The 18955-nt window shown below is 40.3% G+C and overlaps 1 protein-coding gene across 1 annotated transcript in view; it reads left to right on the forward strand.

Annotated features, from left to right (window-relative positions):
* LOC117896147 (neuroligin-4, Y-linked) overlaps window positions 1–18955 on the forward strand; it is a 37907-nt gene that overhangs the window by 10698 nt on the left and 8254 nt on the right. The window contains exons 3-6 of the mRNA XM_034804222.1: window positions 13706–13939; window positions 15232–15429; window positions 15500–15892; window positions 16099–16135. Of these exons, the coding sequence (XP_034660113.1) occupies window positions 13706–13939; window positions 15232–15429; window positions 15500–15892; window positions 16099–16135 (862 nt within the window). The remainder of the gene's footprint in view (window positions 1–13705; window positions 13940–15231; window positions 15430–15499; window positions 15893–16098; window positions 16136–18955) is intronic.

Raw genomic sequence — 18955 nt, forward strand, 5'->3', positions numbered from 1 at the left:
CTGCACCTCAATCTCATGTCCTTAAAGTCCTTGAACATTTCATAATAAATCTTTTGCACAAAAAATAAAGGAGAAAACCCCAAAAATATGTAAATTTTTGACAGTTTAAGTTAATGAGCCTTTTGGGGGGCGTTTTACCAACTGTCAGACAGAGCCACAAAAAAGATGCAATAAATCATTATTTATTCGAAGTGAATTGCCAGATAAGCAGCCAAGAAACATACCTTAGAAATCCCTGAATGAGAGCCCCAGAAGCAGCAGCATTTCGAGGTGTTTTACATGTCTAATAATTTTCTGCAATTCCTGCCATTTAATGAAACTCTCTCCCATGATTTTGCGGGACAAACAAAACAACAACAAAAAAGTAGAAAATATACTTTCTATTGCCACACACACACGCACATAAATCTTGTGTGCCTTTGGATTGCCTGCTTTTTTGGGGCTCTCGAATGTGGACATCCAGGGGATACGGAGGACATGCAGGCTATAGTTTAATCTACTTGGACATGACAATAAAATTTATATCATCTTTACTTCTGACTCTCCTTCCTCGGAATGAAGTCCTTTTCTCTGCCTCTGTGGTTTTTATTCGCCTTCTTCTATGGCTTATTGCCTGCCTTGGCTGTTGGCCTTCATTTTGGGTCCGTCTCTCATTTTATTTTACTTTTTTTTTCAGCCTCTTTTTTATGGTATTATTGTCCGTTGGAATTTCTTTCAAGTTCTTGGACCTCCAAACATACAAATGCCACATTAAGCATGATTTGCCGCTTTTCAGGGATCCGGTCCATCCCCCGAGTCCTCTTTGGGTCTTGGACTCATTCGTGTGTAGATTTCAAGTTTATCTATCAGCTATGTTTGAATGTGGCCCATATTTTGTGCTTAACTGACTTTTGTTGTTGTCGTTATGTTGTTGTCTGCCCCAAAATGAGAAATGACTCGAAATCTAAGGATTTTCTGTGGTGAAAAATTAATGTCATAATTTCTAATCTTCAGGCATTTCCATGTGATTAACTTCCTTGAGCATCACTTAATGGCGCATTATGAGAGGGAACGGCCATTCATTGTATTTTGTGGCCATTGGCCAATTGATAAATGTGCGCGGCCTGATCTTTGACCCAAACACAAACGCACCGACAATACGACAAATATTCTGCTGTTTTTCTCTGAAAAATATTGTCAAATTTTGATTTATTTAGCAGCAAAAAAAAAGGATCAGCCTATCAACATCGAAAGCAGGAACAAATTATAATTGCAAGGCAGGGAATATACCCTAAAATGTTTATGTTTTCCTATTTATTTAGTTCCTCAATAAGTAAAAAAGTTTCTCGCTGTTTTTGTATCCGCTTTAAAACAAAAAAAGATGCTGTGGCTTCAATCGCAGTTACCACAACCGAAATTGTAATAAAATTCCCATTATTGTCTTTTATTTCCTATTGGAAAAATATTTATCGTACGCAAGCTTTAAAGCCTGGAATGAATATAGACCACTAAAGTGTATGTACATATATATGTATGTACATATGTATGTACATATAAACATTCCTGCAATAAGTTCAACGAAAGCAAAGAATATATGATTTTCGCCACACGATCGCTTACAGAACTCTTTCATTCATGAAATTTCACAATTCCCAAACTCCCATCCGAAAAATACATTATTAATGAGGTTTGGTGGCATGGAATTGATGTGTTCCTCAATGCGTGCCGCTTTCAACACGCAGCAGTAGCAGCTGCCCAAAAAAAAAAGAGCGGAAACGGAAATCGATTCCAGAGAGCCGCCATGGCGCGTGTTTCTGGTCACACACGGAAATGAAGTATCTTCGACAATTTTTCTACCTCTACCTCGCAATCCCTGACTCTAACGTGCCACCAATACAAGAGTTATGTACATGAATGTCTAAAAATAACATCACGGAACCGAAATATTTGGGTTTTCGTGAGCCAAAGCCGAAATTAACACAGAAATGAAGCAAGCAACAAAAAGAAAAGCAAAAGAAAATTGTACAGAGAAGGAAAAACAAGAAAACTTTTTACTTTGTCTCTTGACTTTTCCCCAATGCAGTTGTCGTCTGTCTTTGTGAGTGAGGGAAAATCCAAGACAAAAGAACTTGTCTTTTGCTCATTTACTTAAGCCAAGTCAAGACGAGGGTAGTGTCGAGCGTGGAGAGCGTAAGATTTTAAAATTACATTTCTAATATTCCCCCATTTATTGTCAAGTTATTCATCCAGAATTCGCGTGGAAAATCCTTAAACATTCATTTGATTCAATGTCAATGGCACCCCCGACAAACGCCTCGTGCAGTGTTTGGTCTTCTTTACATTCATTTTCCAGCTTTCATAAACACATTCGTCTCTGTGGGACGAACTTTTTAATCTAAGCTACTAATTAAAAAAGCAATTTAAATGCAAACTAAAGGAAATCTAAAGCCATAAATTCAAATGAATGCCGACAAAAGCTGCATGGCAGGGCCACAGCCAAAAAATACATAATTTTTCCGTTTAAATCTGATTTTTACTTAGAGGTTTTACTCGAGCTCTAATCTTTTTTGATTATTTGATAAGAATCTGGAGCAATTTACATGTTTTTGAATAAGGGAATTTGTATTTTAATCAAAGAAATTACAGGAAAAAAAACGGATTGGCTGGAAATTAAAGCTGAGAGCGGCAAAAGCAGGCTACTATGAAATTGAAACTTTTCCAATAAGTCAAAAGACATTCAAGTCCTTCCACTTAATTAATTGGTATTCCTCTTCTATTCCTATAAAGTACTTATAAAAACTCAACAATTACATGCTTCTGCCTCAAAAGGCGCACCTTTCTTTTTTTCCTTTATTTTAAACTCTAATTCCAATCCCTTTCCAATTAGTTATAGTCTTAGCATGCCCCTTTTCTTTCCATCTACTTTTTTGTAGCACAAATCATATCCCATTTAGGGCTTTGCCATACATCAAATCGTCCCATTCCTTCCACTCCCCATTCTGATGGGATTGTGTCTGCGTTTGTGTTGCCTGATTGTATTTGCTGCTTGCGATTGCAATTTCCTAGGCTTTGGGATCCAACATCTACTCCTACGAGCAGCAGTCGTACTCGTCGGTACCTTCGGCGATTGAGTGACGATGGAAACCCCATAAATACTCTGGGCAGTAAAAAAAAACACAAAAACAAGAATGGTATTCGCAGGCAGAAAGGCAGCAGCGGAGGGGGGAAAAAAAGGAGAATGTCGGAAACTTTTGTCAACTTTTTTTGTGTTATAAACGAAGCGCTTGACTACATATTGACTTTAACAGAAAGCGTTTATGTTGATTGTGTGTATCTGTGTGGGTTTGTGTGTGCGTATACACACGTTTATCTTTGTGTGTGCCTTTGTGTTTGCGTGGGTGTGCCCCCGCTACATGCACATGTGTCTGTTTGCCTGTCTGTGTGGGTGTGTGCTATCAATAAATCTACAAAATATGTATGAAAAGCAAAGTCTCTTCTGCTGATGGCCGCCCGCCGCTATTGCAGGCATTTTATGTGAGTGTGGGTGTGTGATTGCTAGTGTGCATCTGACATTCCTCATCCAGCCTCCGACGCCGCTTCAGCCTCTACTAGTAAAACAATGTTGCATGCCACTTTAGAGTTTTTTTCATGTTACGGGAATATACGAGGGGGAATACACGTACCCTTTTCTCTGAGTAGAGATTTATTCTAAAGAACATTAAGGACGATATTCAAATGGAAAGATCTTTTGGGTCTGATCGGTTAACTAAAGTATTGTTTAATAATAAATGAAACCGAATTATAAATCATTCTTATTTCATTTGTCTGCAACTCGTACTATCAGAATTCAACACAGATCTTTTTGACCATAAAACTTTGATTCCACTTTTGATCCACTTTGCTGACATACCATTCCGCCTACCAATGCGATTACCCACCCAGACATTTCTAATAATATCTCAAAGACCACTTAAGCCCGCTCTCGTTCAACCCCACGCTTTCTTTGTAGAGCACTTCACAGTCAACGAAACATGACCGATTCCCGGCGCCTTTGTTTTTGTTGATATTTCCTTTTTTATGCAAATTTAAATATTCCAATATTGACACAGAAAATTGCGCTTTTAAAGCGAGAAAGGCCCCTTTATTTTTAACCAAAACGCCCCTAGCAGCCAACTCCCCCTCTGAAATATGTATTTTTGTTTTATCAAAAACCCTCCATCCTCCATCCTCCACCCACACATCGTCCGTCGTAGCCGTCGTCGTTGAAGGTTTTTGCAGAAGTGAAAGCCCACAGTCGGGACATAGTATAAAATATGCATCAAAAATTTGTCACATCTCTGGGAAAAGCGTTCGTAGAGCGAGTTCACCTTTTCAATAGCCACTTGACCCTAGCAAAGAATGTGCCCTGCAAAGACTTACACACGCACCGTCAGGAAACGGACACTGGACGGCATCTAGTAAAGCAAATGGATTCAAGGCATTGAATTTAAATTGCGCATTAAATGAGACCAACAAAATGTGTCCGGTGTGTGTGTGAGGACATTTTCCAAGAAATTGATAAGTCAAAGTTCATAATTGGCCATACTGCTGCCCCTTCTTGGCCCATTCCTGCTTGAGTGCTGCCTCATGCCTGGATGTGTGGGTCAACAAATGTGGCAATTGAAATGATGGCACCCACATAAAAAAGAAAAGAAAAAACTCTTGAGGAATTAGGCAAAAGGTAAAAACATTTTGTGGCTCGTACGTTCCTGTTGAGAGGCGGAAAAATGTGTGTGTGCAAATTGAAATGGAAAATGTGCAAATGCCCGGAGAAACAAATAGGGAGGAGCACAGGGCGGAAAAGTTACCTCTGATTGCATGCACTTGAAGCATTTCCCCCATAAGATACGTTTATTTTCTTCCTATTTTTCTTTCCTTTGGCCGGACAGTGGCTGTGTTTGTGCACTTAGCGTGTCAGAGTCTAATTACAGGGCGTTACTGACTGCTATTTTGCATGCTACGAGTGCATTAGGTACCTTAGATCCCAGCCATATAGTATGACCCAGCCGTGTGGCACGAATTTGTAGACACACACGAAAATCACAGAGACCAGACCCCTCCCTGCAAAGCTGAGCAGTTGACTTATGTCCGCCAAAGTATCCTCGTATTCGTAGGAATATTCCATGAGGAGCTGCTGCCTTCTGGATAGGGAAATGCATGCATAATAATCTTGGCTTTTAAGTGCAAACAAAATTGCATTTTGATAGTTTGGCGGGCAATCAAATGAAGGTGAAACACACAAACAATTTATGGTCGATAAAAGGTATTATAAATATAGGATTACCAAACAGTTTTATGGAACTGCATGTACATATATGAGTATATGGGGTTTGTTATTTAGTTTATAATGTAAGCCGCTTCAAATGGTATTGATAACCTTTAATTCGCAAATCACTGAAATCACTCAAAACGTAATGGGAATTATTAAGGGATTAATTATGTTAGAGATGTGCGGATAAGAATCGGATTTGATAGGGCTTTTGCTATGTCTCTGCTTTTTGCCATTGCATGCTGAATATAAAGAAGAGATGGAAGCAAAGCAAACGATTAAACAATTTTATTTCGCAATTAAAATTAGTTTCGCTTGTTTCGATCCTGATTTCCTGATTTTTTTAGCTTGACCTCAAAGCAATTAAAAACCCATAAAAAAAAGGCATAGACTGTGTGCTGAAGCTGTCATTCTATTCATTTATAGAGTTTTCACTTCCGCTAATTACTCTGCCACATTTGTGACACCTTTCTCAAAAGTTGTCTCCACCTTATAAAAGTCACAGAGCTTTCTTTTCCAAGAAACTCCACGTCTAATCGATTGGATAATCAAAATCAACTGTCAAAAGCCGTTAAGATTTCTCTAGCTCATGTCCTTAAATGGCCAGCACACACACACACGAACTACACTCTGTAACTGAGGATACAAAGATACATAGATACTTTGTGAGAGGAAAAGAACCATCATTGAGACACACACACCCACGAAACATTGTCATTTATTACCTTCAGAGTACACTTGACTGCCTAACTGCCAAAACGAGCGTATATAATATTTCATTATAAATTACACACGACTTACGTCAATTTGTTTTCTCTCGGCAGTGGCCACAACAAAAGTGAAGTTTTTTCCCCCCATAAACACACAGCTACACAAATATACAGATACTTTTGGCAGACACTAATACACAACATATGACGGCTTCAGTTTATTAGACAGCAGCAAAAACGACGGAAGTGGCCATAATTTACTAACGAAGCTATAAGAGAGGGAGAGAGAGCTAGAAGGAAAGACAGAGGGCCAAGCACAAGTAAAAATCTTTACGAAGGAGCAACCAAGGAATGCCGACAGGCAGTAAAAGTAAATTTATCAATCATGAAAAGCATGAAAAGCAGCAGCAAAAAAAATACTTCGAATAGTTGTAGCAATAGACATAAATTTGCTACAAGACGAAGAGAGGCAGAGACCCAAAGACCCAAAAGACCGAAAATACGCTGAAGAACTACTTGATGGCCATTAACATTTTGACAATTTTCGATGATATCTAGGCGGATATTGATGATGTCGTAGAGGATGAATGAATGGTCTTATTTTGTATCTTTTGCTTATTTGTTTATAATGCATACGTCATACGTTTAGTTATTGATGAGCCTGCTCCTCCTTCCTGCTGCTGCTGCTGCCATGTGCAGGCCATCAATTATATCCTGCCTTCCTCCTTCGACTGTCAGTCGTTAAAATGCAGCATAAAAATGATGCCACATTATGCATACACCCTGGTGTACGCTGCTCTCCGGGGACATTGTAGGATACATTTATGAGACGCTCTGTAGCTGCAGTCCTGTCCGATGATAGCTCCTACAGCTGCCACAAAAATGTAACTGGAATTGCAATTATGTTTTGTGTGTGTGTGTGTGTGTGTGTGTGTGTGTGTGTGTGTGTGGCAGCCATAAATTGCAGCTGCAGCTGCAAAATGCGAAAAACTATTAAGGTCTTCGATTTCGGAGCACACACTTTTTTGTGCAATTTTTTGTGCAATTTTCTTAAGCATTTTCACGCCTGAACGCTGACATAATGTTGTTAAACGATAATACGAAATGGAAAAATGGAGAAAGAAAAAGCAGCCACTGCTGCGGACTGGCAGGACCCAACCCCACGCCACAGCAGGAGGTAGCAGCTACAGTCAGTGGCAAAGCCACACAAAATCTCTTACGACAAATTGCATATTTCAATTTGCAACAACATTCAGGACAAGGCAGGGCGCAGCAGACCAGAAGCTCTTTTCCTTATTCCATTTTTTTTCGCTTTTTTAGGACTCTCTTCCAGGTGTCTGCCGCAAATATTGGTTTCGTTAAAATGCACTCGTACTCGCCGCACACACACACGTCTGTAGCCTTGCCACTGACTTCAGGTTAAGCCTCGGGTTAAGCTGATGCATGGATTTAAGCGGTAGAAGGCATTAAGATTAAGTGGCCCCACAGATCCCGCTTCCCAGACGCTTACGATCGAAGAAGGAACTCCATTTGGTGTCTGCGGCCATTTATTGTGGCTTTCTCTGTGTGTGTGTGTGTGTCTGTGTGTTCAGGTTTTCCATTAAGTGGGGCATACAAGCATTTAACCGCTGGTTACTAAAGGTAACAAGTGTTTCGGCCTTAGACTATCCATTTTTCCATGTATCCCTGACATTTTCCAAACAATTAACATTTCAACGCCTCTGCGCAAAAATTCTCAAAAATTAGGCGCTTTTCCAGAGAAAAAATTTGCAAAAATTCTTAGAAAATGGCGGGGATCACTCATCCAATTTTTAACTGGCTGTTGACTGTGTCTTTAGGCATCATAATATTTTACGTTTTTATGAAGTGCCAGACGCCTGCCAAGGGGCGCACAAAAATTGCAATAAAACTCGTATTTTGTGGGTTATAAAAAGTTCAACAACATAAGAAAATGAAAGAAAACGAACGGCAAGGAAAGAAAAGGAAAAATCAAGCAAAGTTTGTAGAAAACATTTTCCATTTGCATTTCCACTCTCCTTTCCTCTGTCGCACACTTTCCATGGTTTTTAATGTTTCTTTTAATGATTTATCGGCATTTAAATGTGGCATGGGGCATTGGGGCACACACAAGTGACGCATCGTAAAGTTTGCTGCTGCTGCTGCCTGCTACCGATGCTCTTTATACCCTTTAAATATGGGTAGGATGACTGTTTGAAGCTATTTGAAGAATTTCATAAATGGAACCAAGCGAAGACAGTACAGGCTTTTCTTTTTAATGTCTTTTTAAGAAAGAAACTTTGCATTCAATTGTGCGAAATGTCAGTAAACATCGTAAATCGAAATAATATATCATATAATATTATTTTTCTTTTATCTATCAATGAATTAAACCATTTCAATATGCTTATATACACCAATCTATTTATTATTCCATTCATCTATCTATTATTAAGAATTCTGAAGCCTTAAAGGGTAGTCCGTGCTTCGTTCTCTTTGCCTTTGCTTCACCTTTTTTTGTTGTTCTTGTTGTGGCGCCTAATTTAATGCAACAATTTTTTCTTCACACTTGGCCTGGCGCTGCGCTGCCTTTTCCCTTTGACTTTTCCACCTCGTTGTTGTCGTTGTTGTGTGTGCAGGGGGATTTCCCCACTTTCATTTGGAATTTTCCCCCATTCACTTTGTGGGCTTATCAGTCAGGAAGCAAGCAAGCAAGAGGCCATACACGCATGTGTGTGACTGTACAATGAATGTAAATTGAGTTTTTGTAGGGGGATGGGCTGTGGGCGTGTGCGGGTGGTCGCAGGCCAAGTACTTTGTAATTTATGGCCTGCAATGTGCGTAAAGGAGTCCACGTGATAACTTCATACTCTGCCTCCTCACTTCTTGCTCTCTTCTTCCTCATTCATATTTCTTTTATGAGCTTTTATGTAGGGAAGAGAGTGAGAGTGTAAGTGAGTGGATGGAGTATATGGCATGGTACTTATTTATGAGTCTTTACCGGCATTTTCCATGACGAAAATCATAATTTTCATCGCTCGCTCTCTTGCTTTTTGACATTTTGTTTCCTTTGCGGTTCCTTGCGGCATTTCCATCTAATATATTCCTCAAGTACGTGCCGTACATTAACCTTATCGGAACACACAGATTAACCGGAAGATTAGATGAGACATTTAGTGAGGAATTACTGTAATATTTCCACACTTAAATGTGGCGAAAGTTCGAATTTTCTTTAAATAAACTGTGGTTGGGGGGGAAAGTTTTACAACTTCTCCAGCAGTTGCTCTACGCTTTTATTCAGTCCTAGTCATTCAGGCATTGGCCCACTCATTCATGCATGCCTTAAACAAATACTAAAAGGAAAATCAAACAAAAAAGGATAAAAAGGTACAAAAACTGAACTACAGACCGCAAAAAGTTTAATTGATATTTCAATTGACTTTTCGGCACGAATTTGCCGAGTAAAACCATTTCCCTGTTCAACCAGATATCTCCATTTGGGCCCTCCCATTTATGTTCTTGTCTATTGAATTATTCAATTGTCTAAAAAGTTGAAGCCCCAGAAAGATGTTTCTCCTGTTAATCTTTGGACGTCACTCTTGACCCCATTGACCCCTGATCGCTCCGAGAAGCCAAAAAAAAAGAAGAAAACCATTCGTTTCTCGAAGCCAAAAGCCAAAAGTTGTGCACAAAACCGAAAGCATTTGTCCAAAAATAAAAGGAGGAAACTTTTAGTACAGAAGGAGATAAAAGGGAGGAAAAAATAAGAGAAAATGTGCGGAAAAGTTGAAAAATAGAGAAAGGCGACAAAAGGAGCGAAAGAAATGAAAACTTAAGAAAAAGTAATAAAATAAGAAATTTAAATCTAAACAGAGTAAATTTATAGATAGCAACAGACTCGTTTTAGGAGCTAAAAAATGCAGAGGTAAAAACAGCGGAAAATACAGTAAATATCAAAACTTAAGGAGCTCACGATTTCCCGACGAATTAAGTGCATCCAGACTATTCGTCCAAATGACAAAATTGCTGACAAAAAAGGATGATGGAAAACTACGTGACTGTAAAACTATGTCACCTATAAAACTCCTCAAAAACTCTGCAAAAAACCTTAAATTGAAGACAAAGAGAGAGCAAAAAGCGCCTCTGCAATTTATTAAATCGATAAAAATCCGAAAGGAAAAATAAATTGAAGGAGAAGGCAAAGCAGAGGCAGGGAATATGTGTTGGACAAACGCTTTAAATTGTGGGAAAAAACCTGTGGCAGAAGATACGGAAAAATATACGGTGGGGACTCCTTAAGCGAGACAGAACTCAAAAAAACTAGCAGAGAAAATAACTAATTAGGAGGCCCATAAGAGTATCTGGCATTGTTTTCGCTTTGCTTAGGAATTACAATTAGCAAAACTCAGCATACAAATAGTTGTATAATTTCACATCTATTCAAATATTGAAGAAATTTATACAAATTCAGACATTTTCAAGCATTAGGGGGTCCTCTTTATCGAACCTTTACTGTACTTATGAGCATCCACAACAAAATCTCGACTGTAACAAAAGGCGACACTAAACTTGAAGCTCGAACGAAATGAAATTTTCTTGCAACTACCATAAAACGAAATGAACTACATTTTTCTCTGTGTTGTGAGTGTGGCAAGGTGCAGGGGGCAGTGGGGCACGGGCATCTTCCAGCATCGAACACAAGTAGCAATTGTTTGGGGGTGGCAGAACAGGAAATCAAAAGAGGTTTTGAGGATGAAGAGGACGACGCCACAGTAAAATGAGTTGGAGGATATTGATTTCACCTAGTCTTTCGGGTTGCCTCAAGGCCTCAACATACTTTTTCTCTTGAGTTCTTTTTTTTTAGCATTTCCTTGGTTTTTTTGTTAGTTTTTCTTTCTATTTGTTGGGGTAGGCAAGATCTAGTGTGTGTTTTTGAGTGTGGGGTGTGGTAAGGCCACAAAGAAGCAATAGAATTCTTGAAAATGAGTTTCAAAAGCAACAAATTTTATTATCAAACAAATTGCGAGAACAACGAAAGAATACTAAAGAAAGAAAAAAAACACAAGAAATGTGTGTGTTCGGAGAAAATGTTTGAAAGAAAATATTGCATTGTATGAATACTGACAATTTTTGTTCAGAGACATTTCTTTTGTGAGGGATTTCCAATATATTTCTTCTACCACATTTATACATGATTATGTTCCTAAAAATACTTATAAACTCAATCTTCATGGCACTTAACAAAATGTAATTCATAAAATCAAGAAATTGCATTGAAAAGTTTTCCAAATTTTAACAATTTTCCGCTTGAAGCAAAAACATAATTTGATGCGTAATCATTTCAGGAATGTTCAAAAAACTTTCTGTTGGACTTTCACTCTCTTTAGAAACTCACTTTCCCTTTTCAAACCTCTTGCTCAAACTTTCTCCCCTTCGTTGACAACTCTCACTCTTCTGCGGTGGGTCGGGGATGCTCCTGTCAATCACATTAGTTCCATTTAGTCACTCAATGCCTCCCAACAATTCCGTAAATTGGGGACATGTCACATTCCACATCACTCCCGAATGTATGATTAAATTTATGCCAGAAAGTGTCGGCACATGGCCCCCCAAAAGACACAGAACTTTCCAGTGTTTTCCAAATAGTGTGGCAAATGGCATTTCTTGCCACCAGCAATGAAGGGGCGTAAGGATTAGGGATTCCCCAAAGACGCGCATTGGATCCATGTAAATTAAAACATGTTCCAACTTATTAACAAGGCACCCACGCCCCCCGTACAGTGTGCCCTAAAAGTCATCGCTCTTCCACGACTTGTCATACGTACAAAATATTTACATTTCCCTCCAGAAAATTATGCCAGAGGAAAGTTTCTTTCCGGGGGAAAAACTAGCGACATTTGTTTGGGGGGTTTTGAACTTCTGTCTGTGTCTGGTACATCACATCCCCTTTCTCAGGCTTGACTTTCTTCGGCTTCTCCTTTTGCCCCTTCTTGGGGGCAGTCATAAAAGTTTAATTTCTCCCTCCTTGGGGGCACATGCAACATGCAGACATATAGAAATGTCGCCCATTTCATGCTGAAATGACAACAAAAGTTTTTACTTGCAGAAAAGTTTTTTAGAGAGCGACACAAGTTTTAAATGCTGTTTGCATGTTGCGTGGAAACATGCCTCGCACACCCCCTCACCAATGCCCCTTTTGCGAAAACCTTTTTTGTTGGCCAATTTTTGTGGCAAACCAAAGGCATTCATAGGCTGCAGTTAGTAAAGTTTTCAGACCCCTCCCCCTAGCCCAGAATTAATATAGAAATTGGCCCAAAATTGTTGGCCATTTTGTGGTGTGGTAATTTGTTAAAATACTTGGCCAAGTTCTTGCGCTACAAAAGTGTATTCTAGTTTCCCATATCCATAGAATATTTTGCCACTTTATGGCCAGAGATGCTATCCATTGAATTAGCTCCTGAAAGTGTGAAGATTTTTATATAGATATTGACATTGATTCTCATTCTCTCAGCCTCCATTTTGGGTTAGGTTTTTATGGAGTCGTCTCCTCGCCATCATCCTCCCTTCATTGTGTCTGCCACACGAGAAGTCTCTTTGTTCGCGCTATTTATAAAAGTCAGTGACACAGTAACTTGGTTTCCTGGTGCCTCGTTTGGTGGCACTTCTTCAGCCACATCCTAACCCTCCACCCAACTCAACCCTCCGCCCTTTTCCAACTCTTTTTCCGCTTTGATAAGCAAGTTCTTTTGTTCCAGAACAGAGGAGAAGAGAGAACTCTTTCCATGTGCTTGCTTTTGTTATACTTCTAGAGAGGGATGGGAGGGAGGGGGACTGATGTCAGATACAAGCCATGCACTCTCTCGTAGATACATGACGATATGTATGTACATATCTCTAACAAAGATGCAGCCACCCTGCAATCCCTGCAGCCTCTGCTCCTTCTTGGTGGGATAGATTTCTGTTTGCATTTTTCGTGTATTCTTTTTGGGAATTTAGTTTCTAGTTTGTGCTTTAAATGTGTCGTTTAAATATACATATAAGGACATAATATAGATATCGTTTATGTCTGGTAGGGAAGTGCAACAGATATATTTAATTTTAAAACACTTTGCCATGCCTCGTACTTAAAGGTTACCATACCATATAGTCCCATATATCACTCTTCGTACCGCATAATCCTCTGCACACACACTCCCCACGTCAGCAGGAAATCCAATCCAATGATTGTTTTCTTTCCCTGTCGAAAGAAAAGCCTTTTCCTTAAGCTGGAAAACGTGTCCATTCAGATTAGGAGAGAACCACTAGACCTGAAGGGCCTGCTGATGCTGCTCCATTGATGACTTTGGCTTTTCGTCACACGACGAGTAAAAGACGAAGAAAAGAGTTGTTTACGGATATAATTTTCCTATTTGCCGGCTTAGACGCTCATTTGTCTTACGTTTTTGTGAGCCTAGTTGATGGCTGATTTAAGGCCTTGTTTACCTGAGAAAGCATTTTCCTTAGGAAATGTAGAAACAAGAGTTCCAGTTGATTAATGGACAGGGCTTAAGGGCTTTACGGTTTTGTGGGTTTTTGTCGTTCGTGTAAATCTTTTCGTGCAATTATTTACCCTTGAAATATTACACGGGAATTCCACCCAACGGAGGGAGAATCAATTTTTTCCATTGATCGGTCAATTAACATATTTGTTCTTCTTGATTTTCCTTTGCAGTTGGTTCACGTGATTCCACGGGCAGTGGCTCCGCCTCCGGTGGCAGTTCCAGCTCCTCATCATCATCATCTTCCTCGTCTTCTGGCAGTGGAAATCCTACAAAATATCCTGTTCTGGTGTTTGTCCATGGCGAATCATATGAATGGAACAGCGGCAATCCGTACGATGGCTCCGTTCTGGCAAGCTATGGACAAATATTGGTGGTAACCATAAATTATCGCCTCGGAGTGCTGGGTAAGTGCTCTGCACACTCAAATCCTAATGCTAATTGATATGCTGAGTGCATGACCAGAGAACGACAGTCGACAGCGAACGACGAACGACGAACGACAGCAGTGCCTCCTCCTCCACTCTGTGTGGAGAGTGGTGTGGACTGGAGGTCGACGGTGCAATGAGGCAAACGTGCCGCCAACCAATCGACTGTGCAGAGCGACGGCTTTTAAGCCAGAACGAGTGGCATTGCCCGTAACTGGACGCCTGCCTGCAGCACTCTTGCAACATCAACTGCACTTCCGTTGAACAACAGCAGCAGAGGCAGCAGCCAAGGACTAAAGCAGCAGCAACAATGGCAGCAGCAATGAGGCGTACATTTATTCCATAATCTAACTAATTTAGTTACAGTCAGGCACACAAAAATCCACACAGGAAACTGTGGAGCAAAGACGCGCGAAGAACGGGATGGATTGAAAGTTCAAAAAATCATGAAATCTTTCAGAGCTTTGAGAGCTTGCAGAATCATAGAGAGAATAGTAAAAATTGTAAAAGACAACCATATTAAAGACCAGAATTCAAGAGATAAAATACGAGCAAAATACTAGATATGTATGTATGTATTGATATTTCAAAGAAATAACTATTCAGCCGATAAAATATCAGAAAGCTACTCGATACTTATTCTTTCTGGAAAATATTATTCGCGTAAAAATACTAAGGCAATTCGGTTATTTCTTTATTTATCAATTACCTAATGAAAAAAAAAAGTGGCAAAAAAAAATTAAAATGTTAGAAAATAACACAAATCACAGATTCAAATTCCAAAGTACCATGAAATACTAGGAAAATATTGCAAAATACCAAACATTTTGTATATTTAGAGCAGTTTTGACTATTCTAAGAGAATACCAAATATCCTACAAATCTCCTCCCCAACAAATATCGTTTCAACCACTGTATGCCCCCGAAACACTGTGCAAATTCAAATTCACAGGCGAAATTAGTGGCGACCTCATTTGAGCGCTCAATCCACTCTTTTGTCGTTGCCGTTGCCGTTCCCGCTCCTCCGGTCTCTGCTGGTGTTGCCGTTGCAGAGGAAACGGAAGTGCTGACATCATGATTTGCACGCGTGACTTTGCAGTGAAAAAGTGTGGCCTGTCGCCTGACGTTGCCATTGCGTTTCGACATTTTAAATAGGCAGCTAACGACAGGACCGACCTGACTGACTGCACAACTACTCAAAATCGATTAAATGTTCATTACGAGCAAACGAATCATCGATTATGTGAGGTAAAACGGTGTATTATTTGCAGGATTTCTGAATGCCAACACGGACCGATACTCGAAGCTGCCGGCCAATTATGGCCTGATGGACATCATTGCCGCATTGCATTGGCTCAAGGAGAATATTGCTGCCTTTGGCGGTGATCCCAATAGCATAACCCTCGCCGGACATGGCACTGGCGCGGCGTGCGTCCACTTTCTCATATCATCAATGGCCGTGCCAGAGGGTAAGTTGTGTTCTCATCTCTGATAATACATTTCGCCTGCAATCCCTGCCATTCTCCTGTCTCATCCAAGGCCTACTGTTCAATCGCGCCATTCTCATGTCCGGTTCGGGCCTGGCCCCTTGGTCACTGGTCAGCAATCCAGCAAAATATGCCGCCATCGTGGCCCACCATGTGAACTGTGCATCCGACCTGCCGCACGCGCATCTGATGAAGTGTCTGCGCGAGAAGACGCTCGAGCAACTGCTGAGCGTTCCCATCCGTCCGCCCGAATTCGGTTTTGCCTTTGGGCCGAGCATCGATGGCGTGGTCATCGATGGCGGAGATTATGTTCCCCCAGCACCAGGCTCGGCGGCAGCTCAGGCCCAAGCGCAGGCCTCCACAGCCGCTGGGAATGGCCTCGGCGGAGAGGCAGGGATTGCCGCTGCTGGAGGTTGGGGCACGCCCGGACAGCTGGAGAATATCGGTGAGATATTAATATTTGAGATTCCCTTTTACGTACATACATTTCCTTTGCATAATTAAAATAAATTATAATTCTCTTTCATATATGTATTTTCCCCATCTTTTAACGCTGTTTCTTCGCCTTTGGTGCTCTGCTGCCACTTCACACACACACACATACAAATGTGCTCTTTCACTCATGGCACGGACTGTTTTTAATTAATACAGTATTAATGAGAAAAACTGCCATTAACAAGTTGTCAAGGTAAGTTGTGGGGCAAAAACCAAAGCCAAGCCACGGCACCAGCCGAAGCCCAGGCACATACTTAATTATTTTTACCTCAACACTTGCACACACACACACACATCCATCATACATATACATATGTACATCACATGCTATGCACAGTTGACACACGAAAAGGTGAACATTCGAAAGAGGAAAACACTTAGAAGAAAGGCACACTCGGCACTTGGATTTAGTCGGCATTTAAAGGGAAAGCACCCAAAGCAGTAAATATTAAGAAATCAATCAATAGAATTGCAGAACGCCTCCGTCTTCTTAGAAATTCAAAAGAAAGACTGAAAATTATGTCATATATTTAATTGATATACATTCTCTCTTCAATTTATGTCCTATAGCCCTAACAGTCGTTCTCTAGCATTCTTTATTGTATAAAGATGTAAAGTTCAAAAAGTTTCGTTTTGAATTTTATTTTTTTCGTCAGCTTAGTTCCCTTGTTACCCTGTCAAAGGCTACCCTTTATCAGGCGTTCAAAAGTGTCGTTAGTTTTGCCACCGATAAGACTTAGACATACAACACACACACAGACACACAGATTCATGAAACACACACCTGCATGGGCTGGGAGTGTAATTAATTTATGCACATTAGGCACGCAAATGTTGTGGCACAGGGCAGACCTCCCTCTTCTCTGGCGATTGTGGTGCCACTTGATTTATGCACTTTGTGTGTGTTGCAGCCCATTTTACAAAATGTTAATATATATATTATTAACAGCTAATTAGAGCTGCGATTCACATAATTGATGTGCGGTACGCTTTGATGTTAGAAACCTAAAACTGGGTTACGGACTGCAGCATAGAAATGCAATTGAATTCGAGTTTATAATTAACAGAAAACTCAATCACATGAATAGTTAATGATGGATCTAGCTGTCTCTTTGAGCTAGATATCCCATGGATATCCCTCCACTTAAGTGCAATGCATTTTTCGTTTAACTAGGAATTTATCTGTATCTGCATCCTGGATACTCCTCCTGGCTTCAGCTCTTTCGTGTGTTCCATCAATGCCCAAGAGGCTATTAGTCAGTGAAAAAACGGAGTATAAATATTTCGTTTGTGTGCAGTTTAAAAGCATTTCCCACACACACAGAAGAGCACTAGAGGGAGAACCCTTCTTCTAAAGGAATTCCATTAAACACATGGTACACAAAGAGCAAATACAAAATTTACCAAATTTCCTTTGCAACTTTCCGCTGCTGCATCTCCCAAGCAAATAAGCCACAAAAATGTAAAAGAAGAAAATATACATTTAAAATATATAAAGGGAAAACGCATCCGTATGACCCCAAAAGATACTTTCCTGAGAGAGAGACAGAAAGATGCAGTTACTCCACGTGTGCGGTTACTAAGACCAGGGAGGGTCAGGAGTCAAACAGTATAAAAGTGCATTCGGGAGCCAGAGAAAGAGAAATTGTTGTGAGTGCAGCGATGACGAGAGATACATATGTGTAAAATATATATTAAACGAGAAGGGTCGTGTGAGCGTCACAACTTTTATGCCCGGTACTCAGTACTACATCTGTACCTTAGCGGTTTTTTGTCAAATATACATTTTTTCTTCATCTGTCATCTACATTAACAACACTACTCACGCCAACACGTGAGCCACACACTGCAGACTGAAGGCAGAGGCAGAGGCAGCGGCCGCGAACTGTGCGAAGCAGAGTGTGAATGAGAGAATGTGCAAAAAACAAATATAAGCTACTGGACGGGTGGGTTTAGCTACAGCAAATTAATTTCTCCATTGTGGCTATAATAATGATCCAATCGGATCCCATTTTGGTGATCTGATAGATATGGTCATTCCCTACGGAATGGCGTTTTTTGTTAAGGAGGCGGGGCTCATTTTTGAAATACACTTATAACAGTGTGAGCATACAGAAGGCTGGATGCAACATTTAGTGGCTCTAGCTTTTATGGTCTCTGAGATCAAGGCGCTCAACAATACGGACGGACGGACAGACAGACATGGTTCAATCGACGCGGCTATTGATGCTGATCAAGAATATATATACTTTATGGGATCGGAAAAGTGTCCTTCGTTACATATGTATATCCACTTTGTGCACAAATACAAAATACCCTATTTACTCTTCGAGTACCGGGTATACAAATTATGCAAGGAGAGAAAAACTGCCTTTGCATGCACCCACACTCACTTATCGAGAGGTGCAAGTGTAAGGAGAATTGTTTTTGGTTAATTTCGAGAGTGTAAAGCCATAGAGTACGGCAATAAACAAAACAAAAATAAGTAAAGGAAAAAAATGATCGTCACTGAGAAAAATATACGAGCATTTGCGAAAACAAAGTATAAACTGTAAAGCAAACATAAATCATAAATTTTCACTTGCCTTTTACATTCTTCTTTTTCTCATTGCGCTTCTTATTTTCGCATGTGCCGTGAAGCACTAGTTGTCCTCTTTACACACATGCATACGTAACCCGCGCGACGATACGACGAAACGAACGAAACGAAATAAATGAAACGGGATCGAGCGAGAGATTCTAATAAGAGCACAGATATTGGGCACATTAATTTAAGGTGAGGCATTGGGACGGAAGTTCGTACGCACACACTCAACGAGAGAGAGTCAGACTGGCACGAATTGCGTTGCCTCACCCTATTAGTAGACACTTGAAATAAGAGCGCAGACACTCGCTCTTTGCTTTTTGCGCCTCTTCTTTTTTCTTGCACTTTTATATGATTGCTGGGTAAAGGGAGGGGACAACTTCGCGCCTTTTCTGGCACATTTTCACACACACACATTGCAAGCCCTTG

This window comes from Drosophila subobscura, chromosome O (genome assembly GCF_008121235.1).
Source record: "Drosophila subobscura isolate 14011-0131.10 chromosome O, UCBerk_Dsub_1.0, whole genome shotgun sequence".
Taxonomy (NCBI): Eukaryota; Metazoa; Arthropoda; class Insecta; order Diptera; family Drosophilidae; genus Drosophila; species Drosophila subobscura.